Here is a 27,579-nt window from a genome sequence, read left to right on the forward strand (position 1 = left end):
CTGGCCTGGCCTGATGGGGGAACGTCTGGGTTTTTATAGGTTTTTATATTAACTGTTTTAATTGGGCAATTTATTTAATCTTTCTTTTAACTTTTGTATCTCTATTTATATGCCCTGTTCACCGCCCTGAGTCCTTCAGGAGAAGGGCGGTATAAAAATCCAATAAATACAAATACAAATACAAAAAATGTTCTCTTGTCTGTGGAGAGTTTTGATTTTGTCTGCAACTCTAATGGGTGAACACAGCAGCTGCTTCCAGCAATGGACATGGTCCATAACCAGACTGGGAACTGGGTGTGAATTTGTATCTTGACTGGATATTAAATGGAGAAAAAAGTTCTTTCAAGATATACTTGGGTTAATTTAATGCTCTCAATATGTTCCATAGAGCGCCAGCAAAATTCAGAAGCAATGTGTTAAACTAAGTATTTTTGGCATATGATCAAATTCTGTGCTTTTTTTTTTCTTAATGCCTGCTGCATTTGGGATTCATACTCTCTTCTTCCTCCACTCTTTTTCAGTTTTAAATCATAGCAGATTTCCCATACCTGAATATTCAACAGAATGAATGCTTAAATCATTTATACTATTTACAGATATTCCTATAGTAAAGTATTGATAACAAAAAGAAAAACTATTTGGAGCTGTTTAACAGTAAAGAAAGGTTACAAATAGAGCATAAGATCAGGAGGGAAAAAAATGGCTTAAATCACAGAGTTTTGCTTGTCGGGGGGGGGGGGAATGCCAGAATGATACCAAAGCAGGAACTAGATAAGTGGAAGGTATTTCATAAAAGATCCAATAGTCTAGCAGATGAAGGTAAGTGGCTGTTTGGGCATATTGACTCCATTCTACAAAAGATCTTAACATTCATAAACTGAATGTTTATGGCTGACTACAATTGAGTCCAAAATTTATGTTAAGTGAGATTCGTTAAGTGAGTTTTGCCCCATTTTATGACCTTTCCTGCCACAGTTGTTAAGTGAATCACTGCAGTTGATAAGTTAGTAACCTGGTTGATAAACGAATCTTGTTTCCCTTTGCTTGTCAGAAGGCAGCATAAGATGGTCACATGACTTTGGGACACAAGTAGTGGTCATAAGTATGAACCAGTTCCCAAGTATCTGAATTTTGATCACATGACCATGGGGATGCTGCAAAGGTTAACTGTGAAAAATGGTCAAGTCACTTTTTTCAGTGGCGTTGTAACTTTGAACAGTCACTAAATGAACCGTTGTAAGTCGAGGATTACCTCTATGTGTGTATATAACAAATATGTAGGAAAAAGCAGTTGGGTGACTGCTTTCATTCAATAGGCACAAATATGTTCTTCAGATGTGTTCATCCCTGGTTTACAGAGTCAACTCTTTGTACCACATCTCAATATAATCTGAACTAATTCTGGCTGAATTGTTGCAGGGGGATAAATGGAATGGTTTTTCTGCAAAATTCAATGCAATAGTTTGCTATTTTGGGTCCCTGGAGCTCTCTGAGCTTGGTTGTTTTCTTGCTGATGTTTCCTTTACTCAATTAGTTAACATTAACCTTGCTTGCTATTAGACAGCACAAGAAATAGTAAACAGAGAGATGAACAATTCAGAACTTCTCAGTTAAAGAAAATATCATTCATTCTATCATTTATTGGATTTCTATACCGCCCTTCTCCCTAGGGACTCAGGGCGGTTCACAGGGCATATATAAATAGGTATACAAAAATTAAAAGAAAATTAAACCGTGCCCAATTAAAATACAGCAATAGTAAAATAATAAAACCAATTAAAAAACCCATATTCCCCTTCAGGGGAATAAAAAGAATCCATGCTGGATAGGTTCAGGATTCCCCCCCCCCAAATTCTGTAGCTACAGACTTTAATTGCAGGTACTCAGAGGCATGGTTTATATAGTCATCATGGTTAATTGTTGATAATCGTGCTGTCCATGATTTTGCCCAATCTATTTTTAAGTTATTTGAATCACTACATTTTGAAGCTGGTACATGTGAAGTATCTGCAATGTTTTTTTGTCTGTCTTGCAGCTCTCAGTTTATGTTGTAATACATCCTGTAAACTGACACTGAATATGCCTGAGAGTATGTGTGCTTTGTGGTTTTCATGAATCAGCTATACAGACCAAACAGCAGCAGAAGAGAGACGGATGAGGAGGCAAATAATGAAAAACCCGGAATAGAAGCTACCCTTTCCTAACCAAGGAATCTGCATATGCACACTTTCTATTGCTTCTCAGCTTTTGTCTAAGATCAAGCATAGGTAGCCTTTGACTTAAAACCATTTTTTTAGCACTGAAGTTACAATGGCACTGAAAAAAGTGACTTACAACTGGCCCAGCATCCCCATGGTCATGTGATTAAAAATTCAGGTGCTTGGCAAATGGCGTGTATTTACAATAGTTGCATCATCCCGGGGCCATGTGATCACCATCGGTCAGCTTCTCAGCCATCTTCTGACGAGCAAAGTCAATGGGAGAAGCTGGATTTGCTTAATGATGGGGTGATTTGCTTAACAACCAGGGCAAAAAAAAAAGTTGTAGAATTGGGTGTGACTCACTTAACAACCACCTTCCTTAACAACAGAAATTCTGGTCTCAATTGTGGTCATCAGTAGAGGATTACCTGTATAGCATGTGCAAGTGTAGAATGAGTATAGCTCGTCCTATCCTCATTCTCTATAGAATATAGCCTGCTAGCAAGGGATGATGGGAGCTGTAGTCTCACAGCTGGAGAGACTCAGTTTGGGGGCAGGATGACTTAATAGGACTTTTGAATTCCTCTCAACTCAGTATACATGCTTTGTTCCTTCAAAAAAGGTGCAGGGAATTTTTTTTAAAAGGTGAATGATTAAAAAAGCAACAATGATGAATAAGGGTTTACAGGTGACTTTCCAGTAGCACAAGTTTGCTTTGACTCTGAAGTCTTTCAATTGTTTGCTGATGATTAGTACCAACTCAGTATATACCCTGCTATTTCTTTCTCTGTTCATAATCTAAAAAGAAAATTAAGAATAATGAAAAAAATCTAGCTTCTCAAAAAGTCAAGTTTCATTTTGTGAGGGCTTGGGGGGCATATCCAGGAGACTTTAAGTTGGCTATTTTCTTTATATAAACTCTTGCGTGCTCTTTGTCTCAAGAACCCTGTGTAAAAAGCAAAAAAAGTCATGCTCCAATTATAGCAGTAAGTATAATTCAATAGCATTTGTTTTCAAGAAACACATGTGAAATAATGAAGGTTACCTGTAAGCATGGAGGTCAGAAGAGTAATAAAAACAATGTGATATAAAAACTGCTTGTTCAAGAACAAAGGCTTGAAGAGACTTTTAGTGTTAAGGTCAGAGGAATATCGAGTCTTGATGAGTTTATAAAACTAAATGAGCTCATACGCTCTGCTGCATAGTTACCAATCAAAACTTTAATATTACCATCTGTTCTCAATCTCTCTCTCTCTCTCTCTCTCTCCCTCTTTTTTTGTTCCCATTTAGGATTTAGTGTCTAGAAAGAAAGATAGTAAGGGTTTCACCATGGCTCCGAGAAAAAGGAGTGGGCGAGGGATTTCCTTTATTTTCTGCTGCTTCCGAAGTAATGATCACCCAGAAATCACGTATCGGCTGCGGAATGACAGCAATTTCGCCCTGCAAACCATGGAGCCCGCATTACCCATGCCTCCGGTGGAGGAGCTGGATGTTATGTTTAGTGAGCTTGTGGTGAGTGACGGGATTGTACTGAATTAAGTTGCTGGGGTTCAAGAACTCAAAAATTGTCCATGGCTGGGAGGAATGGTCTTAAAATGTTAGCGAAAAGGTAGTGATGTCCATCAAGAGTGCCTCAACTCATTCAAAGAAATGAAAATTTATCAGACATTTGCAAGAACTGAGTTAGTTTTTTCTTAATATTGTGCAAAAGATTGTGACAAACATAGCAAACTTTGTGATCTACTGTGTGGTAATTCAGGAAATATTGTGCCCTGGGTTAGGAAAACATGCATCAGTATTTGGTTGATAAGTACTAATGCTCTGTATTTCCCAGAAAACTAAACAGAAGGCATGCATTTTCCTATAAAAATATAGCTGTTGCCAGTGCTTTTTTTGTAAAAGAAAAAGGTGCCGGAACTCACACATGTCATACAACCTGCCTTGCCTATCCTACAAGGTTCTATACAAAAAAGGTGCTGGAAATCCGTTCTGAGCGTTCTATGAGGAAAAAAGCCCTGGCTGTTGCATGTTCCTGCCTGGGTTTGCACATTGAGTTAGATTGCAATCCTTTAAAATGTGATTTGTTCTCTAGGACATAATTGGCTGCATCAATATATAAAAATAGGGCAAAAATCACTGTATAACTCACAGTGAAAAGATTCACACAACTAACCAAATCAGAACCAAAGAAATCACCTTTTTGGTAGAGACTTCAATGGAAGATAATCATCAGACATGACTTCACACTGGTGGCTTTTGGCTGATGTTTGAAACTGCTGAACCAGTTAGACTGGATTCATACAGCAAGCCGAGATACGGTAAGGTTAGCTTAGCTTATTGTATGAATTCAGCCAGTGTGACTTCTGAATCATGATTTAGGACAGTGATGGTGAACCTATGACACACGTGTCAAAGGTGGCATGCTATAACATTTTGGGTAACATGCTAGTGTTTACCAAGGAAGAATTATTATTGAAAGCATGCGTTGTTCTTGCACAATTTTTGGAGACGGCGAAAGCCACATGAAAATGGGGTGTGCTCTTGTGCAACCTCCGAAAATCGCACAAAAACAGGGTGTGCTTTCACCTGCTTTTCAAAGTCAGCAGAAGCAGAAGAAGAGGATTTTTTGAAGCCACCTCAGGAACAAAGGCCTCCTGTGATCTAGAGCAGCCTAGGGTGGGCTGCAGGGGGCCTGAGCAGAAAGAAAATACCGCCTCTTTCTAAGAAGTATATGGCAGAACTTGAGAATCACACAGGATTGGACTGTATTTTTTTAAAAATAAATTAAAATAAAAAATAAATTAAAATAAATTAAAAATAAACTGTTTCTCTTTTGTTTGGGGGAGGGGATGACACACCAGCAGAATCAAGGTGGGCATTTTCCAGATTTTTGACACACCAAATCTAAAAGATTCACCATCACTGGTTTAGAGCTTTGTGTCATAGGAAACTAACCAATTGTGTTCTGTTCAAGGAACCACAATTATATACACAATGGAAACAATGGTTTGATATGACAGGTGAAACCAGTCATAGTAAGTGTCAAGAGCAGTTTAGCAACCTTTTCAGATAGCAGGAATAAGCCTAATAACAAAAAAAATGCGGCAGTCTCTGTGCCAGAGAGAGATAATACATTCAATGTATTTAAAACCATTCTATTAAAGAAAAATCTAGGAGTTTTGCAAATGCTGCTATGCCGGTCTCCGTACCAAATTTTGAGATCGTGCCAGTCCATCTCCAAATTAACTACCTGTTCTCATCCTCTTTGGAATGGCTTTTTCCCCTCTCCCTTCCTTTTTCTTGTTTTGGTTCAGTGAAGGCTAACTTCATTTTTTTAAGCAAGTTGTTGGCATTATCATGCAATACCTATATTTTCTTTTCTCTTTAATTGGTGTAAGGCTCCAGTTGAATGTTGCATTTCAACATTAGTTAAATGGCTTGGAAACTCCTACTTACTGAATAACAGAAATCAACCCACTATTAAAAAGGAGCAAAATATATCTTGGCAGCATTATTATACCCACTAGCATTCTGTGATTCCTTAGCCTCTCTGGCAGGCAGGCAGGTTTATTTTGCTTATATAGGAATTTATTTAATTGCCTTGACTCAGACAGAAGAGAGGATTTGAACATGTTCAGAAACATTGCAAACCTCTTTGACAGACACTCTTAGTCAAACAAACTAACTTTGGTAACATTGAAAATTCGATAATATTAGGATAAGTTTCCCTTTGATATAGGGATTTAATATTTCCACTGGAGAGAACATTTAAAATTTCTGCTGGACTTCTTTTTTAAATAGTTCTAGTTAATTTGGACTTTGTGTTAAGCATATTCAGATTTTTAAAACAAGAAAAAATGAAAGCAAAGATAGCCTTAGAGAAAAAACTTCCTCTGCATTTGAATTCAATTGAAAGCACTTCTCACAAGTAATAAAAAATGCTAGCCACTTCAGGAAAGAAGCTTGATTATAGAGTGAAAGTATGTTATGTTTGACAGGTTTGAATTATGAATTCCCCTCCCCATCAACATTCAAATGTATCTAGAGGTGGCCCTCATTTATCGACTGCCTTGTTTAACAATGATTCATAGTTATGATGGTGATGAAAATGTAACTGAAGTAAGATTATAAGCGCAGTCCTTGAGATCACTTGGCAACTGCTTTGTTTAATGACCAAGTTGCCAATCTCAGTTTTAGTCACTAAAAAAAAGACTGCCTGTATTTTCGAACCAAGACTTGATAGCTTTGTCACTTAATAAGGGGACACAATAAGGATACACCGCCTTGAGTCCTTCGGGAGAAGGGCGGTATAAAAATTAAATTATTATTATTATTATTATTATTATTATTATTATTATTATTATTATTATTATTATTATTATTATACATAGATAGAGTGACTATTACTTTACAAATATTATTAAGATTAAGCTGAAGTTTTAATTGTTACTAAGGTTAAGCTGAATTTCTAATTAAATCAAAATACTTAATATAGGAGCTGGCAGCCTAACACGCTGAGCAGGAATTTTATAACCCTTCAGAAAAAAAGAACAGTAAGAAAACAGGAATGAAAATAAAGAATGAAAATAGGAATAAAGTTTCACCTTATTATCACAGTTATCAGCATTTCATCTCCTGCCGAATTCTCTTGTGTATTGTATAACACAGAGATCCTGTATTAGCATGTTTTAGGAAACCCTGAGCATTAAACAGATAAGATAAAAACTTTAACTGGGAGACTTGTAATTCTTCCAAAACAGCCAAATGAGAACTGAAGATGTTAATATTGAATAATTAACTAGACAGTGTGTGTGAGGGAAAGAGGGAGACAAAACTAGGGTGGAAGATTGAATGGAATGCTTGAACATCGAGTAGGAACATTGCACATTACAATATTTTCTTTTTTATTCTATCTTTGTTTATATAACTTTATAGTTTGCTGGTTTCCCTGAAACACAAGTGGGCATCTTTAGGTATGCAGGCAGCATGATGGTCCTGGATGACTCCTATCAACCATACTTTTACTGCCCTTTAATCCTCCCAGAGTCCTGTGGCTGCCAAAAACTGTACTAGGGAGGAGACATTCTTCAGGGAAGTTGCGACTCGCATGCCTTTTTCTATGGCATATTTGTTGGTGGGCTGTTATGCCTCTGAATGAGGATGATAAGGGTAGCATTAATTATTATGGAGTCCAAGAGTGGTCTCATATATAAGCTCATAGGTAAAGGTAAAGGTTCCCCTGCACATCTGTGCTAGTCGTTTCCGACTCTAGGGGCCGGTGCTCATCTCAGTTTCAAAGCCGAAGAGCCAGCGTTTGTCCGAGGACGTCTCCGTGGTCATGTGGCCGGCATGACTAGACGCCAAAGGCGCACGGAACGCTGTTACCTTCCCACCGTAGTGGTCCCTATTTTTCTACTTGCATTTTTGCGTGCTTTCGAACTGCTAGGTTGGCAGAAGCTGGGACGAGTAACAGGCGCTCACTCTGCTACGCGGCACTCGGGATTCGACCCGCCAAACTGCCGACCTTCTGATCGACAAGCTCAGCGTCCTAACCCACTGAGCCACCGCGTCCCTCATATAAGCTCATATTGACTCTTTTTTCTCCTGAAAACTCAATTGCTTATAATAGAGAAGTGATACACTTGATACATAAAAATCCTTGCGCTACCTTCCCAAGTATGCTACGTTTGATGAAGAATCATTTCATATCTAACCAAACTCAAGAAGACTCCCAACCAGGTATAACTCTAAAACTTCTGAACATCAGAAAAAGGGTTGCAATTGGAATTATGAAATTGCAATCAGAGCACAAAACTGCATTGCATACAATAATTTGGAAACAGCCTAATGGTTCATGTATGGTTAGAAATTCAGAAAGAGCAGGCATAGCCTATTACATCAAACTTTCCCTGGAAATAAGGGGAGAAAATGGCTACAGTCACCCAAGTCTCAGACTCCTCTAGGGAGCATCTATCTACGCCAACTGTGGAAAGGTTCTGGAGTGAGCCCACTTGGGATCCCTCCACTCCTTATCAGCCTCTGCTTCCCTAGAACCTTTCAGGTGCCTTTTCTTTCATCCTTCCTCCCATTGTGACACCAAGTGAGAGGAACAATCACAGCAGCAGCATCTGCAGCTACAGCATCTCATGACTAAGGAGAAGGAGAAAGGCACGGCAGGTGTGAGTTGGCTGGGCAAAGTATGGGAATGATCTGTTCTTGGCCAGCAGTAGCTCTCTCTGGGAGTTCCCTGGCTCAGCTTGGCCACCCACTAATGGGACACTGCTGCTGGCCCAGCAGAACTCACTCCTTCTCTCTAGCCAGCCCCAGTGAAAATGCAGCCTGAGCCAAGTGGAAGAATGTTCTTGGCTTGATCTGTGATGTTTTTCCCTGAAAAGTTGGCCTGGGAAAAACGAGAGAGTGGTTCCTGCTCACTGTGGTGTCAGTGGGCTGGCCCAAACTTGGGACTGATCTCTGCTTGGCTAGCAATAACACCTGTTGGAGTTGGCTGGTCAAATGGGAAATGTTCTACTGCTACCTTCAGTCAGAAGCACTGTTGGTGGGCAAATGGAGATCATTCTTTCACATTGCACAGCAAGCCTGGCTGAAAAATCACCTGGGAGGATATAGCCGAAGTTCCTAGACAGATAACTCTTTATCCTTGGTAAAGGGGACCATTTGTCTGAATGGTCCCTTATCTGTGCAAGTCAAGGTTTCTGTTCGCTGATCTTATCACTTTTGCTTAAAACACACACACACAGAGAGACAGGCAGACACACACACACACACACATACACATGTATTAATTTTATGGACTCACTTGATCACGATGGGACATAAATTTGAGGAAAGGTTCTTGTTACTGCTTATATCCCACCCTTACTTAATGATGAGGTTAAAGGTTGGTATGTGTAGAATCTGTAAGCAATCCCATCCAGCACCATTTGCTAATTTTTTTGCAAAACCAATACTGACCAGATCAGAATTACACTAAAGCATAAAGAAGTATAAAATGTAATGAGACTCTAAACTTATATTGATTTTCAGTTCTTCTTGTCCCATCTATTTATAAAACAGATGCTTAATAAAAGGCACGCACATTCAGTCACCAAAAAACTTTATGACGAAAGCATAAAATCATTCTGATTTCCAGTTGTGCTTCAAAAACTCAAGAAATCAGAACATCAGCACTGTATCACACCACAAAAGTAATCATAAAACTCTTTGCTTAATCTCATACTTCGTAATGAATGTACAAGTCAAGATCCATCTTGAACAATGGAGAATAGCACCTCCAGAGAGAGATACTCAAGAGCTTCACTTTCCCCACTCCTTTGATAGTGATGTAACTCTGGCCTGGGTGCAGAATTGTAGCTCTCACCCACTGCTTATTAACCTTTCTGGCTCTCAGAGCAAGCAGGTGCCCTGTCTTAGTTCCTCCTGCAAGTCAAGTCCAAGCATGTCGATAACTCTATGTTCACAGGCAAAGCAATGTTCATCTTGTACCAAACTGAATGGCTGCCATGACGGGCCATTACACTCTTTCTGACATTTGTAGACCCCAGACTCCCACCAAGGGGGAGGCTGCCTCATCCCTGCCGTCTGTCAGAATTTGGTCTGCTCTTAGGGGAAGTATCTTTCACAAAAGGCAGCCAGGCTTGGCTTGGCCTTTGTTGCATTTCCCAGCTGCTCCATCTGGTTTAGGTTGCCTGGGCAACCTACAAGCCTTTTCCTGGTTTGGCATGGGGCCCACCCTGTTGACGTCCAGCATCTCCTATCCGATTAATGACATTGCCAGACTTAAAGGCAGAAATCGAGATGATGGGTGAGTGTCAGAGGCAAAGCCATGACCTGAGCAAAACTGTCTGATCTCTGGGCAGTTGCCAAGTGAATTTGGCAATGCTTGGTAGACCTGTGTTTGGAAGACCCTTTGCCCTTCTCTCTCATCCCCCCCTCCCTATTTCCTTGGATTGCTGCCCCACTTGGCTGGAGCTTTTGCTCCTGATTCATTTGTCCATGAAACAATGAGCGGGATTTACTTCTAGCCCAGTTAACTTCTTTTTTAGCCCTATTTGGACATGCGGACAGCATCTTGTCTAAAGCCTGATGGGGAGGTGGGGGGGTAGAAGTCAGTCTAATTTACTCCATTGCATCCAAGCTGAATTCCACCAACAAAAGAGCAAATTAGGGGGAGAAGATGCCCAAAGCAGAGAACCTATTCTGTTTCAGTTTGCTTTTCTGCTGCCATGACAAAATTCTGCATGACAAAATGCCCAGCCTTGTCTTCTAGCTCCATCCAGGTAGGAGGTTTCCAAGGGAGGAAGTGATTTTCTGCCTAGGATAATGGGAAATGCACGGGTTAAAAACAACCAGAGCTCAAAGACAAAAACCTGGGGGGGGGGGGGAAACAAGTGCAAAAGTTGTTTGCATAAAAACCATTTTATGTTTGCAAAGTTATTGTTACTGCCGTTATCTGAATTTATATAAAAATGGCCATGGTGCAGCAAAGCAATATAAACAATGAAATAATGAAATGAAATCCTCCGTGGTAAAAAATATAAAAATATAAAAAATATAAATCAGTAACATCCTGCATAGTAAACATTAGTAACAAGAACTGTAATATTCTGATAGTTTAATTACATTAGTAAATAATAATCAACTGTAAACAAACTCACGACAATTTTGCTCCTGAAATTCAAAGGGACTCCAAATAAGATCAATTTTCAGTGCTTTCCCTTTGGTATCTGCTTATCACATGGGCCACCTGGCTCACAAGCCTGTAGCTCTTTCGGCATTGCTAAACTACCGTTTTATCTAACTTTTATTGTTAATCTTTATCTCTGCTAAATTTAATTGAATTTCGATGCGGCTGAATTTAAGAAAGGTAAAGATTAAAGATAACTGTTAACATAAAATTGCATATTTGTGTATCACTTCCTTGCCCATTCTAAATTATTTTATACAGGATGGGTAGTTCTCGACTTTCAATCACAATTGAGCCCAAAACGTCTGTTGTTAAGTGAGACAGTTATTGTGAATTTTTCCCCATTTTATGGCCTTTCCTTCCACAGTTGTTAAGCGAATCACTGCAGTGCTTAAATTAGTAACACAGTTGTTAAGTGAATCTGGTTTCCCCCATTGACTTTGCTTGTCCGAAGGTCGCAAAAGGTGATCACATGACCCCAGAACACTGCAACAGTCATAAATATGAACCAGTTGCTAACCTTCTGAATTTTTATCATGTGACAGTGCAGGTGCTGTAATGGTCATAAGTGTGAAAAACAGTTATAAGGTGTTAATTTTTTTCAGTGCCATTGTAACTTTGAACACTAAATGGTTGTAAGTCAAGGTCTATCTGTAAATCATTTCTAATAGGGATCTATTTCTTTCTTTTATTATTCTAAAATAGAAAGTATCTAAACTGCTCCAGTACTGAGAAACAAAAGGAAATGATGACTAGGAATAACTAAGCAGAAGCAATAATTTTGCCAGACATTCTGTTTTTGTTGATGCAGATGTAATGTTTGTCTCCATAAGCCTTTTAGATGATGATGGTATGCAGGCACTTAGCCCTATTTCCTTCCCCCCCACACACACACAAGTGATGTCAGCTGTGTTTACTGCAACTCTATCTTCTCATAAATTAAACACCACATGAGATACATAATAAGGTTTCATTTTATCCTCCGAATTATTAAATTGATAGGACACCTCAGGGCTGTTTCACAGGGTATTGAAGTCTTTTTAAGAGTGTTTTAAATGAACCAAAAAGAAGTCAAGAAAAATTCAGTTAACACCTTCTTTATTTGTGAGCAGAAAAAATTATTTTTTAAAACACTGCAAAGAAAAGTGTTGTATCTCTTATAGCAATTTTAGAGGAATGTTAGCTGGTTTTTATGCAATTTTATCACATAGAAATGCAGTTTGGTGGAATACCACCTCCTTTATTGCTGTACATCCCAGGATAACATTTACTGAATAAGCCACAAGGCCTGATCACTGCTTCTTAGCTCCTTGTGAACAGGGGTGTCAAACTGCCGGCCCGTGGGCCGGATGTGTCATGTGGAAGCCACACCCACCCCATTGCCAGCAACGGCAAAACTGTCCCGATACGTCACACGACGTCACGTGACGTCGCGAGTTTGACATGTCTGTTGTAGAATGACAAGAAATCCCCATTTAATCTGTCTTGACTACCCCAGGGAAAGGCAGGATATAAACAGAACCTGAAAACGTTTTAACTTATCTCAATCTTTTCAGATTCAACTGAGGCACCCATTTTTCTAAGACCAGTACATTCTTGGGGGTAAAGACAGATTTCAAACAGATTTAAAACGTGAAAATGAAATTTCACATTATAAGGGCTTATTTGCACTGCATTTTTCACAGTTACCCAAATATTTGATGTTTTTGGCCATAGATGGATAAGATCCTGCTTCAGGTCCCAGTTCAGCAATAAAAGTCTGTTTGGAACAGTACTCTTCAGCTCAACCTGCCTTATAAAATGATTGTAGAATTCAAAGCAAATTGTGTACAGTATGCCTGAGTTCCTTTGAACAGAAGTATAATCTGAATTAATGCACCTAGTTGCCCTTTGGTGATAAACTCTTAATTTTGATTCTTGATATTTGTCATAAACTAAATATTCTTAACTTCCTCAATATTTTCTAATTAACTGAATTAATACATCTGTCCATATTGTGGTTTGAGTTTCACTAGATAAGTCATAATTGGCTAGCTACATGCAATGCACTGAGCAATTCCTAAGCAAACTATATGATGATTTATGTTGCTGTTTGAACTAATCCAGTGCCTGATTATATCAGTCTTCTGCCTATCTTCTTGAAGAGTTTTCATCCTGTATAGGATAGTGATCCCAGGCTTAAGAAATAATGTTCCCCACAGATCTGGAATATTTTAGTTCTTGGTATCACACTCACCTTCACTTTATTTTTTAAATTAGCCTACATGTTTACACATGTCAGTTAATTACTTCTTGCATATTGATGAGTTGCAGATCCAAAAGTCTGTTTTCTTCTATTTCATGAAAGCTTCCTTTTCATCCAGAGATGATTTCTCTTTGCTACAGGTGACTAGAAAAATATCTTTGTACAAACACAAACACAACCAAATTTTTTTTTCTGTCTGTCTGGTTTTCCCCACCACTTTGAGAAATTTACAAGGCACTCCTAGCCTGTACAGGTAGTCCTCGACTTATGACCACAATTGAGCCCAGAATTAATATTGCTAAGTACAAAATTTGTTAAGTGAGATTTGTCCCATTTTACAATTTTTCTTGCCACATTTGTTAAGTAATTCACTACAGTTGTTAAATTAGTAACATGGCTGTTAAGTTAATCTGGCTTCCCCATTGACTTTGCTTGTCAGAATGTCGCAAAAGCTGATCACATGACACACACACAGACACGTGAAACTGCAACTGTCATAAATACAACCCAGTTGTCAAGGGTCCAAATGTAAATCACGTGATCCTGGGGATGCTGCAATGATCATAAGTGTGAAAAATAGTCATAAGTCCCTTTTTTCAGTGCCATTGTAACTTCGAACAGTCATTAAATGAAGTGTTGTAAGTCAAGGACTACCTGCACTTATTTATGTTGCTTACTAGATACAAGAGATTCATCTAGCTCCAGTTTGGTCATGTAAAACTCATTTGGGGTTGATTCTGTTGCTGTTTTTTAAAAACAACCAATCATGTTTATGCTGTGTTTGCACAATGCTTATTGATGTGGGAAGATGATACATAAACAATTCCATAGAATTAATGTGCAGTCTTTTTTATCTTTTCATCTTTCATTTTTGCCTCATCTTGTGAGGAACTGCCACAACAAAGTTTTCTGTGCTGTGGTCATTCAGTTGTTAGCATCACTACGGGAGAGGTTCTTAATGCATCTTTAAGAAGTGGTTGGTTTCTGCCATTTCACAAAGTGATTTTGATTATCTGCCAGCTTTACTTACATCAGCAGCATTGGGCTTCTCAAAGAGTGTAATTAACTTCTGAGAAAAATACAAAGGTGAAGAGGGATGGGCAATTTTTTTTAAAAAAAAAAACAAACCTGTAAAAGCTTTGGATAAAACAGAAATCCCAAAACTGGTTGGAAACAATGGTTTACTTTTTGTGAAACCATCTCTTTCTCTTTTCCTTCAATTCTAACATTGAAGTCATCTGAACAGTGATACTGTGAGCAAGCTAATAGAGACTTGTTACCTAGGAATGGTTTCTCCATTAAATCATATGTTTTGTGTCCATATATAGCACGATAAGGTTACATTTTAAGAAAGGCTGCAGATAATTTTATATTTTATTGCGATGAACATGCATTCACTTGAGAACATTATCTTGGAAAATAAGGAAGAAGCAGGAGACCCCCCAGTCGCTCAAAGTAATTCATAATTTTCATAATTTTTCATAATAGTAAAGTTGGAAGGGACCTTGGAGGTCATCTAGTCCAATCCCCTGCTCAGGCAGGCAACCCTATACCATTTCAGACAAATGGCTGTCCAGTCTTAAAAACTTCCAGTGTTGGAGCATTCACAATTCAAACTAATTCAGTTAAAAAATGTTTCCTTCTCTCATCCCTTCTATTTTTTTATTTCTGTATTCCAAATTACAGAATAAAGGTAGTATCAGTATCACTAAGTGTAAAAGTAATCCCATTCTTCCATAGGAAAGTAAGTTAGTCAATGCTGTTCAATAACCATATTGCTGAAATAAGGTGTTTTTCACATATGAATGCAAGGTTGGATCGAAAAATCTTAAGATTTGTGGAAATATTTATCCCCTTTGTGTGCTATAGTTTGTTTTATGGTTGCCTTGTTGCTATGTTAGTTCATCTTCCTCCCTTCTACAATCAAGGCCAGGAATCTTTGTTGGCTTTTCGAATGATCCTGTAGATTGCATTACAAAAAAGAAGAAACCAATCTTATTTTTCCATCTAATTTATTTTACTTTTCTTTATTTTTATGCTGTTCTGCACAAATTCAGTTTTTCCTCCTGATTCTGGACAGTTTTGTAAGAAGGTTAGGCAGCCAAGGAATTCTAGAACGAATGCCTAAAACTTCTTGAGTTTGTTCCAGTGTAAGCTGAAAAACTAAATGTGGAAGTGAATTTCCTGAACCTTGAAAGTTAATAATTTCCTGATTTCTGGGGCTAAAAGTATGGCAGGAAGACCTAATAGCCCATATTTAAAACATACCAGTTCCTCATAATGGAAAAATAGGCAAATAGGAATATTACAATCTATAAATGTAGGAGCAAGTTATGTCAATGGTGTGTAGACTGAATGCAGCCACCAATCTCGGATAATCGTTTTTGCTTTATTCTTCAAAATGGTAACCACAATTTCTCCAGGACTGCAAAGGACTGAAATTATTTGCCTAAGGCAAAAAAGACTCTTCTGAAATAATTGATTCTACGGCAAAACTAATTTCAAAATGTTAAATTCTTGCTAGAATAATTAAGAGGGTATTTTATTTACTTCTGAGCTCACTCACACAACAGGTCAGCCAGTTTGTATTCATGTTTGTCATTTCTTTCTTTTACCCAATCTCCAATCATGCCCAAAGAACAAATAGCAAATAGCCTACCAAGCTAGTTGCCAATTGGCATCTTCTGCTCACTAATTAGTCCATTTCATGATTGTTAATTGAAGCTGCATGTATGGAGTTTGTGTGCTGATTGCTTTACGGATTTAGCCACAGAATTTCAAACATGAGGATAAATAAACAGAAAGCTCTATTACTTTATGCTTTCTTTAGAAAAACACATTGCCTGTTTTCCTTGCAGGCAATCCATGTGGCCACCAGGTGTTTGTCACCAGCTTGAAAAGTCTGCCAGTGACAATTTTCTACCCTCTATGCCAGGGTTGGCAACTTTGAGATGTGTGGACTTCAAGTCCTGGAATTCCTGATAGTTGAAGTCCATACTGTACATCTTAAAGTTGTCAGGGTTGAGAAACACTGTTCTCTGCATCTTATCTACTATATCAAAACCGGTGCATCAGTTGGTCAACCTAATTATTGCATGTGGCGATGGGTGATGGGTTAAAATGAGATTGGTCCCTTGTTTGACATTTCTGATCTGTGCCAAAAACACAATTTTCATGTGCTTTAAAAAAAATTAAACAAGCAATGTCTTTTCCTTGCCCCATTCATAGAGGGACTGCTTTGTGTCAGGGTTCACCAAAGTGATCAGTATTTTCCCCCAAAGGTTGATGGATCTGTCCAAGAGGTCATTGTTGTTACTTGTAGTACTGTTAAACTGGTATTCATTGAATTATTCTCATATACATGTAATAAATGATCGGGGCTCAGTGAACAGTCTAAAACATCATGAAAGGGTTAATGAGCTTAAGAGTTTGGGGACCCCTGCTTTATCTGAAAAGACTTCAACAATAGTGGTTTATCAAAGCCCAAATGAATCCATGTTGTTATATTTAAGTGCTCTGATGAATACAATGCAAGTAACCAGCAACCCAGACTTTCCAATGCTTACTGAAGGGGACATAAACTAGGAAGTTGACCTTTTCAGTGGTAGCCCCAGAATATGTTGCCCCAGAAGATATTATTGGTTTTCACCTTCTCCTAATTAGGTAGACCTTAAAAACCAACGTATTTCATCAGGCTTTTAGACCTTAAGATAATTGTGTGTGTCCATCTCTATTATTAATTTTATGATTCGTAGAGTTATATAATGTTATGAGGTCTAGAGTTGTTATATTCTTTTTATTAAACCAAAATGGTTCCTAGAAATATAAACTAAATGTGCATATGACTATAATTTAGAGTTGTCAAGTATATTGACTTGTGGAAAAGCTGGCCTGTTAATACCAATTGCTTGATCATTTCAGCTTTGCTTTTCCTTCAGCATATATCTATGCTTTCTTTAGCAGTGTCTCAGTGGGAGAACTCTAGCTTGTTCTTGTCGTCAAACACAAGGTATGGTATAGTATATGTGAGGGTTATATTCTTGGCTTATGATTCTGGCTTATTAGGAGAGAAACAAACCTCACCTTCTGATTTCTTTGCTATACTAAGCAAACCACAGTCAGGACTTCCATGCTTTAACAGAATTGGAAGGGATCTTGGTGCTCTTCTAGTCTACAGTTCCCCAATCTTTTTTACTTTGCAGACTGGCTGGGGTGGGGGAAAATAGGATAGTTCCAGGCATGCAGTGCACAAGTGCTCTCACCGTACAGCTCCATTTGCGTGAGCAGGCACACACGTTCACATCTTACGCAAATGGAGCACACTTGCACGTGTTCGCACGCTGCTCATAAAAGTGGGGATGCATGCAAACACTCGCCCTCCACTTCTGCGGCCCAGTTCCAAAAGGCTCAAGGCCCACGAGTGGGCCACAGCCCAAGGGTTGGGGACCCCTGTTCTCGTTCAATCCCATTCAAGCAGGAGACCCTATACCATTCCGGAATATGGTTCTCTTCTGGAAAACCTCCAGTGATAGAGCACCTACAACTTCTGCATGCCCAGCTGTTCCACTGAAATTGTTCTTACTGTCAGAAAATGTCTCCTTAATTCTAGGTTGGATCTCTCTTTAATAATCTTCCGTCCATTTGCAACAACAACCATTCATAGGCATATTAACTCATTCATATTAAGCTAAAATGCTTCAGAATTCTGGCTGATGGTGATATTGTACATTAATTCAGGGAATAGTAACACATTCCTAAGCCAAATACTTTGTGGGCACCTCCTGCCACAAAGCTGCTAGAATATTTTGGTTTATTAATGCAGCGATGCTTTTCACTAGAATGTGACTCAGAACATTAGCTCAGTTAAAGCCTTTCCCAACATGCCTGTAAACTTAAGAGTCATTGGTAAATAAATAAAAGTGTAGAAAGGTGTAGCTGGTTTCACTCAGGAGAAAACTATGAATGCCAAGCATCAATCGCATCCTTAAATGCCACCAAAATTAAATGAAAATTAAAACCTTTAAAAAAGGCTAACATTTCTCACGAGGCTTAAATATGTGGTTGATTCTGACATATGACTAATCACTAATCTAAGATCCAGGATCAGGTTTCAGGAGGCTGTTTCACAGGAAGCTCATTATAATCTAGACTCAAATTAGTCATTACAGAAAGGTCAACGTGATATGAATAATTATTGAGCTAAGGGGAAAACATTAAGTCTGTCTAAGGAGAGGGGAGGGCCCCTCCCCTTTAGCTAAAATGCCAATGAATATATTCGTTTATTTTTTGGTAATAAACATTTACTTTTCTCCCCACCCCTCCCCACCCTTTTTTTTCCTGCTAGGATGAACTTGACCTTACGGATAAGCATAGAGAAGCCATGTTTGCCCTACCAGCAGAAAAGAAATGGCAGATCTATTGCAGTAAGAAAAAGGTAAGACCTTTGAAGTATGCTTCCTCCGCGTTACAGGTAGTCCTCGACTTATGCCCATTCATTTAGTGACCATTTGAAGTTACAAGATACTGAAAAAGTGACCTTGCATTTAAAACCATCACAGCATCCTCATGCCATGTGATCAGTGTTTGGGTGCTTGACAATTGACCTGTATTTACAATGGTTGCAGTATCCTGGGGTCATGTGATTGCCATTTGCCACCTTCCTAGTCAGCTTCTGACAAGCAAAGTAAATTGGGGAAGTTCAGATTTGCTTTGTGACATGATTGACTTAACAACTGCAGTGATTCACTTAACCATGTCAAAAAAGGCAAAATAGGTAAAATTTGGCATGACTACTTAATAACTGCCTGGTCCCAATTGTGATCATGAGTCAAGGACTACCTGCATTTTTTTTCCTTTTTATACTTTGGCTCCTTTTTTTGACACAAGATAGAAGAAACTGCTGCAAAATGCTTTTGAATCAGTTTGAAGAAACAGGAGGAAATTTATTCTGGCATGCAAATGCACAGACCAGACCAGACCGTAAGATTCCAAATTAGGACGATTACTTGTATCCTGGGAGTTTATTTACAAATGTAACAAAATGCCATTACAATAATTTAGCATAATAAAATTAGATGTTAAAAACATATGTAAAATTCTAATGAAGTAGCATATAACATAAATCACTCTGGGCACAATATTTATTCTATTCATTCTTCATTGCACAGATGTAATTCTGTAGTATTTTGTCTAATGGCTTCAGTACAAAATTTAGCTACATTAAATATCACATTAAGCATTGTTTGGCAAAAGAAAAGCATCATATCTAATGGTCCTGGCATATCTTCCAACAAAGCTCCTTTTAAAAAGGAAAGAGCTGTATCAAGTAGCATGCATATTGACTTCTTTTCACCCCATATTTCACCAGAGGGATTTAGCTAGGTTTTGTTAGCTTCAACTTTGATTAGATGGTTGGGGGGGGTTGTGTATGTGTGTTTAATGGAAGGTAGGTAGCTTGTGGTAACTATCTGATTAGTTTAAGATCTAGTGCATTAGGTGAAACCACAAAATAGGTTAATTCAATGACCAGATATGCACATATGAGAACACAGCCATTGGGAAATAATGGCGGTGCATCAAGAGTTGCTTCAGCAGTGAGATGGATGGCAGATAAATTTAATCAATAAATTTAATTTAATTTCCTTTTGTCTGTGGGCTTCCTTAGAGTTGTGCTTCAGACTTGATCCCCAGAAGGTGCTTTGAAGTGCAAAGGAAGACAAATATATCTCTAGTTTGGAACCCTTTAAACAGCCATACTTTCTGTTGGAATTATACAATAACTATGAGAGGCCCTCAGGCAATTATGAGGAAAGATCCAGTTCTTTTAAAATATAGGAGACAAATGCTATATTTGCACTCTCACACATTCTGAAACACTTTGGGGAGCGTGAATCTGAATTGTTACGTTCCTCTAGTATCCTTGTTCGACATTCTTTTGCTTCTATACTGAACACTTTCTAATGGAAGTTCAGAGAATGGAAAACTCTTGGAATCTCGCAGAATAAAAATATCTTCCAAGAAAATTAATATGATTTCAGTAGGGAAAAGCAGAGTTTGTAAAATGCAGCCCTATAAAAGCCAATTTTTTACTAATACCATGTATGCTGTTTATAACTCCAGGGGCTAATGTAGCATAAATGAAACATAATTATGCTTTAGAAGAAAAGCAAAATAATCACATTGCCAGTTTTCATTATCAGTTGGATTTAATACAATCTGTATTGTCTCTGATTTGAAGTGGGGGGTGGCTTGTATACATAGTTGACTGGCAAGCCAAGAGCAACTAAGCAAAAAATAGAATTTTTGTTTGGAAACTAAGTTATAAATGTATCATTTATCTATTTTCTGAGACAGACCACTTGGGTCATAAACCATCAAACGTATTAGGATCTGCAAAGAATGAAACACTTGTAGAGGAAAGATGGATGAAAATGGGAATAGTTTCCAAGAATTCAGAATTCAGGAAGGGAAAGATTTGCTGAAATTTCAACATAAACAACAGAAAATAATTTAATGTAATCTGGAACAAAAACAGCTCAAGAACAAGACCCATTTTACAGTGGAATTAACCTTCTAGACCAGGGGTGTCAAACTCAATTTCATTGAGGGCCACATCAGCATTGCGGTTGCCCTCAGGGGGCCGGGTGGGTATGGCCAGAGTGGGCGTGGCCTACTGGGTGGGCGTGGCTAGAGTGCGTATGGCCTACTAGGTGGCCAGCTCTACATCGTTCGCATCAAGGGTGCCTATGGGGACCTGGGCAGGAGTGGGAAAAGATCTGAGGGTCTCTGGCAGAAGGAGGGTCTCTTGGCCAGGGCCAAGGCAGTGGGGGCCGTTCCCTCACTGTTTCCAGGATGGCTTCGTGGGCCACATGAAACCACTTCGCGGGCCGGATCCGGCCCCCGGGCCTTGTGTTTGACATGTCTGTTCTAGACTCAGTGTTTTCAAACATTGGCGAGCTGTAGATCTGTAGCTGTAGATCTGTAGCTGGGATCAACTCCCAGAATTCCCCAGCCAGAAAAGGAGATGAAATCCACACATCTTCAACTTGCCAAGGTGGAGAAATACTGGCCTAGAGAAAATATGGAAACATCTTTGTTAGAAGTTTTTTTCCAAACAAAAAATAGACGTGTTTTTAGCACACGTTTCAGCTGTAGATCAGAGAAAGTTTTTAGGTCAGGACTTCCCTTATGATTCCTGTGATTCTCTGAACAACATGGCCCATCATTCCTGATCATTTGCCATGCTAGTTTGGAGCTATGAGACTTTGTCTCTAATCAGCCTGAACATCACCAGCCTCGGGAAGGATTGAACCCTTCTCAGTTCAAATTCTGTGTACTTAAAAAGGAAAAAAACTTGTGAGCTGTGGCTCATCTTTTTCATGTTCATTTTATTTCTTGTCAAAATATTAGTTGTCCAAACATTAATGTTCTGTTTCTGTGTCAAAGGCGATCTAAGTGGATTTTGAGTAAATGAATTTTGAACAGAATACATATTAAGGCCAAGAGTTCCTCGAGTCAAGGTTGTTGTCTAGTGATTTCGCGAGAGATTATGGTGATCTAGTAGTGCCCAAGTACTAAGGAGGCTTGGCTTTTTCAGGTTCAGGCAAGTGTGCTTACTGTACATACTTCCATCTGCTGCAGATAGATCATAAATTAAAATCCTATTGTAAAATATGATAAGACCTCTCTTTTCCCCACTTTCTTCCTCTCACCCCAATCACACAATGCAGATAGTCGTCGATTTACAACCATTCGCTTAGTGACGGTCCAAAATTACAACACTGAAAAATGCTTATGACTGATCTTCACACTTATGACCATTGGAGCATGGTTACCTGATCAAAAGTTGGGCACTTGGCAACCAGCATGCATTTATGATGACTGCAGCATCCCAAAGTCATGTGATTGCTATTTGTGACAGCTGGCTTACAATAATTAAGTCAATGGGGGAAGCTGGATTCACTTAATGGCCATGTGTGATTCACTTAATAACTACAGTGATTTATTTAGCAACTGTAGCAAAAAAGATCATAAAATCAGGCAAAACTCACTTAACCACTTTGCTTAACAATGGAAATACTATCCCAATTGTGGTTATAAGTTGAGGACTCCCTGTAACTCCATGTGAGATTCAAACCTTTGGAATTTCTTGTTCATAAGCAGAACAGTCCCACCACAGTATACAGCAGGGGTATCAAACTGCCGGCCCGCGGGCCAGATACGTCATGGTGAACCCACATCCACCCCATTGCCAGCAATGGAAAAAGAGTTGCGATATGTCGCAACACGTCACGTGACGTTGTGAGTTTGACACCCCTGGTATACAGTATTGTTGTTTAATTTTTTTAACTCCATAGAAAACAGCAGCCTGATCAACTACAGATAGCTGCACTTCTGAAATTCAAAAGCAGCTAAAGTTATGGACACCTGCAGACATTGAACTGCCCATCTGTGCTTATGGTATTGGAAGAATTTAAAGAACAATAAATACAGGCAACATGACAGGGAATGTCCATCAGCTGTATACTTTTTTTTTATGATCAGAACTGGCTGCTTCTGAAAACAGAATGGCCGATTGCTGGATTCATCAAGACAGTGTTATTTAAATTGAATAACAGGAACCAGCTGCTGTGAAGAGACCTGCTATCTTTTGTGCAGCAGTGTCTAATATAGTTGTCGTAACTACCATGATCTTGAGGGTGAACAGAGAACATTATCTGGATTTTGCAGAAATCCGAATGCTGTTACGATAGCTTTTAACAGACAGTGAAACAGGTTCATGAAGAATGACTCAGTTCATAGCTTTCCATGACCTGCTTTTCAACTTCCCAAAAACACCTGGCTGTCACTGGGAGATTGGATCCTGACCGGCCTTGGCCTGTTGTAACCGAAAGAATTGTTTCTCCTATGTTCTTGAAATAATGAGACAGATGGAACAGCCCTTTAGGCCTTCATTCACAAATCTACCCGTTAGTTTGGTTAAGAAGGTGACTTTGGCCATGAGCATCAGTGGTCAAGAGATTGAATGTGCTGTTCTTAATGCATCATAAATATTGAATTCCAAAGAAATGTCAGAATGAGACAGCAATATCGGTCTGTCTCTCTCTGCTTCCCAATACTTTTCGGCTCCAATATTGTTGAGGAGGGTGGCTGTCCTGTTAAATTAGTTGGATTGGTTTGTTTACTTGTAAAACATAGTGTTAACAACATCAGACACATAAAGCATAGAACTACCATACCACTTTAATGCCATCCACTGGGATATGCTAAAACGTCACATCCACAAGTGCAGTTTTAAAGGAGCAGGAGCTGTGTAAGTTGAGAATGGAGAATTTCCAGATTCAATTTGAATCCATTCTGTCTTACTAGGATTCAGCTTGAGTCTGCTTTTCCCTGGGCAGCAATTCCACCATATCACCTGTTCAACCAGAGATGGAGATGTGTAATTGGACATCATCCATTTATTAATGATAGCTCATACCACAGGAGTAGAGAGTGGAGGTCAGGTGAGCAACACTTGCAGCATTGGTTCAGGTAATTTGGACTCATGAATAATTAAAGACAAACCCCCCCCCCCCCCAAACAATGAGAAACCAAAACAGTCCTAATTCAGAAAGATTTAAATATATATATAATAATTGTAGAAAGAAATGGTGGCTGGCTTGGCTGCTAAAAATGGGAAATTGACAGGCAGATAAGGTTAATTCTGTAGAAGCAGTATCCATGTGCGATGACCCAAAGCAAGAATGCAACCTTCAGTATAGCTTCCAATAAATAGAACAGTTGTTCTGTGGCTCCAGTTGAGAGGCAGATTTTCAGATTATGATAACAGCAGCCTTTGAAGTTCTTTTAGGCCAGTGCGTGACCCTAATAAGAAAGGGAAATGAGGATAGAAAGATTGCCTTGTCAGGGAGATAAAATATAGATCTGAAAGTAATATCGTTGTGGGTGGATTTGATTTGCAGCCAATCCCAGTGTGCTTTCTTCTCAGCTAAGCTTCTTAATTCCTAGAAAACATATCACTAGGTGAAGAAAATCATTAGAAGGCAGGCTTTCAAGTTCCTTTACAGTCAGGTCTAGAAAAAGTGAAATATCGTGTTTTGTATGGAAGTGGAGGGTATTGGCTTTCTTTTGGATAATAACTTTCTATTAATGAGGTTTATCTACATATCATTATGGAAAGGTAGCATAGGTTTTGATATTGTGTATCTCTGTGTGTGTCCATACCCATATCCTTCATAATTTGGTCAAGAGAAGACTGAAAATAGAAAATCCCACACCAAGCTCCAAGGCATGGCAGCTCACCGTCTTATTTTCCCAGATCTTATCCTACAGAATTCTGATCCGAAACAGCCAGTCAAAACCATTGTGGTTTCTGAATCTCCCAGTTTCAGTTAAGAACGTGCTTGAAACTGAAGATTCAAACCCAGCGGTGGGATTTCAGAAATAGCTCCCAGTTTTGGAAGCTTATCAAATTGAGATTCTACTTGTTGACATGTGATAAGGATGCAATGATTTGTGAGAATCATTTTCCTCAGATGAATTTTAGTCTAGTTTAGTTATTTTTGTATCCCAAATGAAGAAGCTCTCAGTATGTTTTTCCTGATTTTTTCTGAACATTATATCAGTAAAAAGAAATTTTGTGGTAGTCATTTAGGTAGCAGTTTAGTAACTAGGAAGCCATAAGGTCTGTTCCCACCTTAGTCATGAAGTTAGCTGTGTGACCTTGGACCAGTCACTCTTTCACAGCATTAGGAAATCTCTTCTGAAAATACTGCTAAGAAAACTGCAGGGGCCAGTCCAGGCAGTCACCAGAAAACAAGACAAATTTGGAACAGAACATTCAGTTGTTCGGTCTGAGCTCAGTTACAGAAGAACCCATTCCAAATAACCCATAGATATGTGTTTTGCAAGGGTGGAGGAAATGTTAAGTCTTATTCACATAGGCATTGGTAATCTACAAATAGCCTTCCAAGCTTCATTACAATTTTTATTCTCCCATAATGTTAGGCAATGATTAAAAACAGAAATTGATATTTGTAACATTAAGAAAGGGAGAACACTTACTAGAAATTATTTTATTATTATTATTATTATTTAGTATTGTTGTTGTTGTAACAATTTTCCAAGATTTTTTTTCTTTTTCTAAATGACTGGGTTTGCAGGCTGTTTGTAGAATGAGAATAGGAAATGAATAAAGAATGAATTGCTTAGGACAGGGATGACAATCTGCCAGCCCGCGGGCTAAACGCATCATGCGGAAGCCGCACCCACCCCATTGCCAGCAATGGAAAAACTGTCCCGATACGTTGTGTGACATCATGTGACATCGCAAGTTTGACATGTCTGGCTTAGGCTATAGATATATTTTAATACTGAAGTGCAAATAGCAAGACTAAAACCAGTTTAGTTGGGTTTTATGGAATGAGAGACTTTATCTTCTAATCTTTCTGAAAAGCTTTATTAAATTGCAGCAGGTGCTGGTGTAACAAAAATGTCTTATCATAACTCTTGAACCAGTAATACTCTGAATATGACCTCTTCTATCTCCCTCCCAATTTATTTTTGGAGAACCTGGCATCTTTGGTATAAATGTTGTTTTTAAAATGATGGTTTAAGTAACAACTATGAGATTAGCAGCTGAAGGTCTTGCAAAATTTCTCATATTCATGCACATACAGGGAGCTAATTCATGATTCAAGCTAAATTGCCTTTTGTGGGTAAAACATTATTAGGATGGATGTGACAAAACTGAAATAGATTTGTTCTAATGATTGCTTTGTCTGTGCAGAGAATATTACAGTAGCCATGATGATTCTTATAACAGATGACTCTTCCTTAATTGGGCTGCTCCTTTTAAGCATATTTTCTGTGGCGGGGAGGTAACTGGGTGTAGTGGCTCATGGGTGACTCTTAACCCAGTCTTTGTCATTAGGATATTTGCTGGGATACAAAAATAGGGGAGCGCCCTAAAGGAAAGACAAAATGTCAATGTATTTTTTTAATTGCAGTTCCCACAGTCCCTTGCCATTGATTGTCGGGGAAAAATAATTTCAGTTCTATTGTCTATTATAAATAAAGACACCTTCAAGTCATGCTCATCTCCTGGTGTCTGTAAGGACATGTCTGTGTACATATCTACAGTATATCTATATCTCTATAGATATGCTCTAAATTTGCAGGCAAAATTTAAGGGGTTTGCTACTGACTTCCTACTCTAATCCTGGTGGTCTATTTAAATCTAACCCTATTTATGTATTTTTTAAAATATACTACTGTTAACTGCTAATCTTCTTTAGGAGCTTGCTGTCCCTTCCTTTTTCCTACTATTGTTCTCATTGTCCAAATTCATATGCCCCCTCATAATACCCTCCAGATGTGTTGGACCAACTTGTAGAATGTCATGCTGGCAGAGATTGTTAGTATTTTTAATTTTACATGAAGGAAGAGCAACCTATTCTCTCTATCCTGTGCTATGTCATTCAGGAAGGAAGGATGAGTTGAAAAATGACCAATTCCTGTCCAGTACTAGTATAATCATCAGCCATTGTAATCAATTTTAATATTAGATGCCTTTAAATTGTACCAGGATGCTAATAACCAAGTTGACCCATCATTCTTTCATTCAGTTCCAAGTTTGTCATCAGCTGAATGATACCCAGGGTGCCCGAACTAAGTATGTATAGGCAACCAACTGGTTTTCATGGGCAGCTTAGATAACCTTGGGTGACCTTGAAAAATTAAGCAGGGTGAGAGCAGACTTGAAAGAGATATAGTAGGTTGGACTGGGAAATTAAAAACAAAATGCTGAAATAAAACAGTGACAAAATCTTTCCATGTTGCTATTAAAAAGACGGGAGTTGAACTCAGCTTGGAGGAGATAGTCATTAAATGTCATTAATCAGACATTTTATCCCATTTTCCAGTTTTAACTCAGATGAGCTTGGTTCATCTTTTCAGTGTGATTCATAATGCAATAATTCATGCTTGCTCATGGCATGAAATTACAGATGAGCACATTTGTCAATTTAAATCTTTACAAAAAAGCAGTCATCTAAACCTTTGTCATTCTTGTTTGGAAAATTTAAAGATCCAGACAGGATGAGGATCAAAGACAGTGAAATCACAGGATAAGAGGGGAGAAGCTGTATTAAACCCTTCTTTTTATGATCTTGAGAAGTGGCAGGGAGCAGTACATAGGGATGATATTTTTAATTTTAAAGTGGTGGTGGTGGTGGGGGTGTTTTAGTGTCTTCAAGTCAGTGTTGACTTCTGGTGACTGGACAAGTCCATGCAGTTTCCTTGGCAAGGTGTTTTGGAAGTAGCTTGCCATTGCCTCCTTCCTAGAGCTGACAGAGACTTCTCAAGGCCATCTGACTAAGGCGAGACTAGAGCTCATGGTCTCTAGGTTTCTAGTCTGATACCTTAAC

The 27,579-nt window shown here is 38.6% G+C and overlaps 1 protein-coding gene across 1 annotated transcript in view; it reads left to right on the forward strand.

Moving 5' to 3' along the window:
• The window catches only part of DAAM1 (dishevelled associated activator of morphogenesis 1), a 171,626-nt gene that overhangs the window by 64,385 nt on the left and 79,662 nt on the right, over positions 1–27,579 (forward strand). The window contains exons 2-3 of the mRNA XM_083370178.1: positions 3,492–3,713; positions 18,495–18,584. Of these exons, the coding sequence (XP_083226304.1) occupies positions 3,531–3,713; positions 18,495–18,584 (273 nt within the window). The 5' untranslated portion in view covers positions 3,492–3,530. The remainder of the gene's footprint in view (positions 1–3,491; positions 3,714–18,494; positions 18,585–27,579) is intronic.

This window comes from Vipera ursinii (genome assembly GCF_947247035.1).
Source record: "Vipera ursinii genome assembly, chromosome: 1".
Classification (NCBI taxonomy): Eukaryota; Metazoa; Chordata; class Lepidosauria; order Squamata; family Viperidae; genus Vipera; species Vipera ursinii.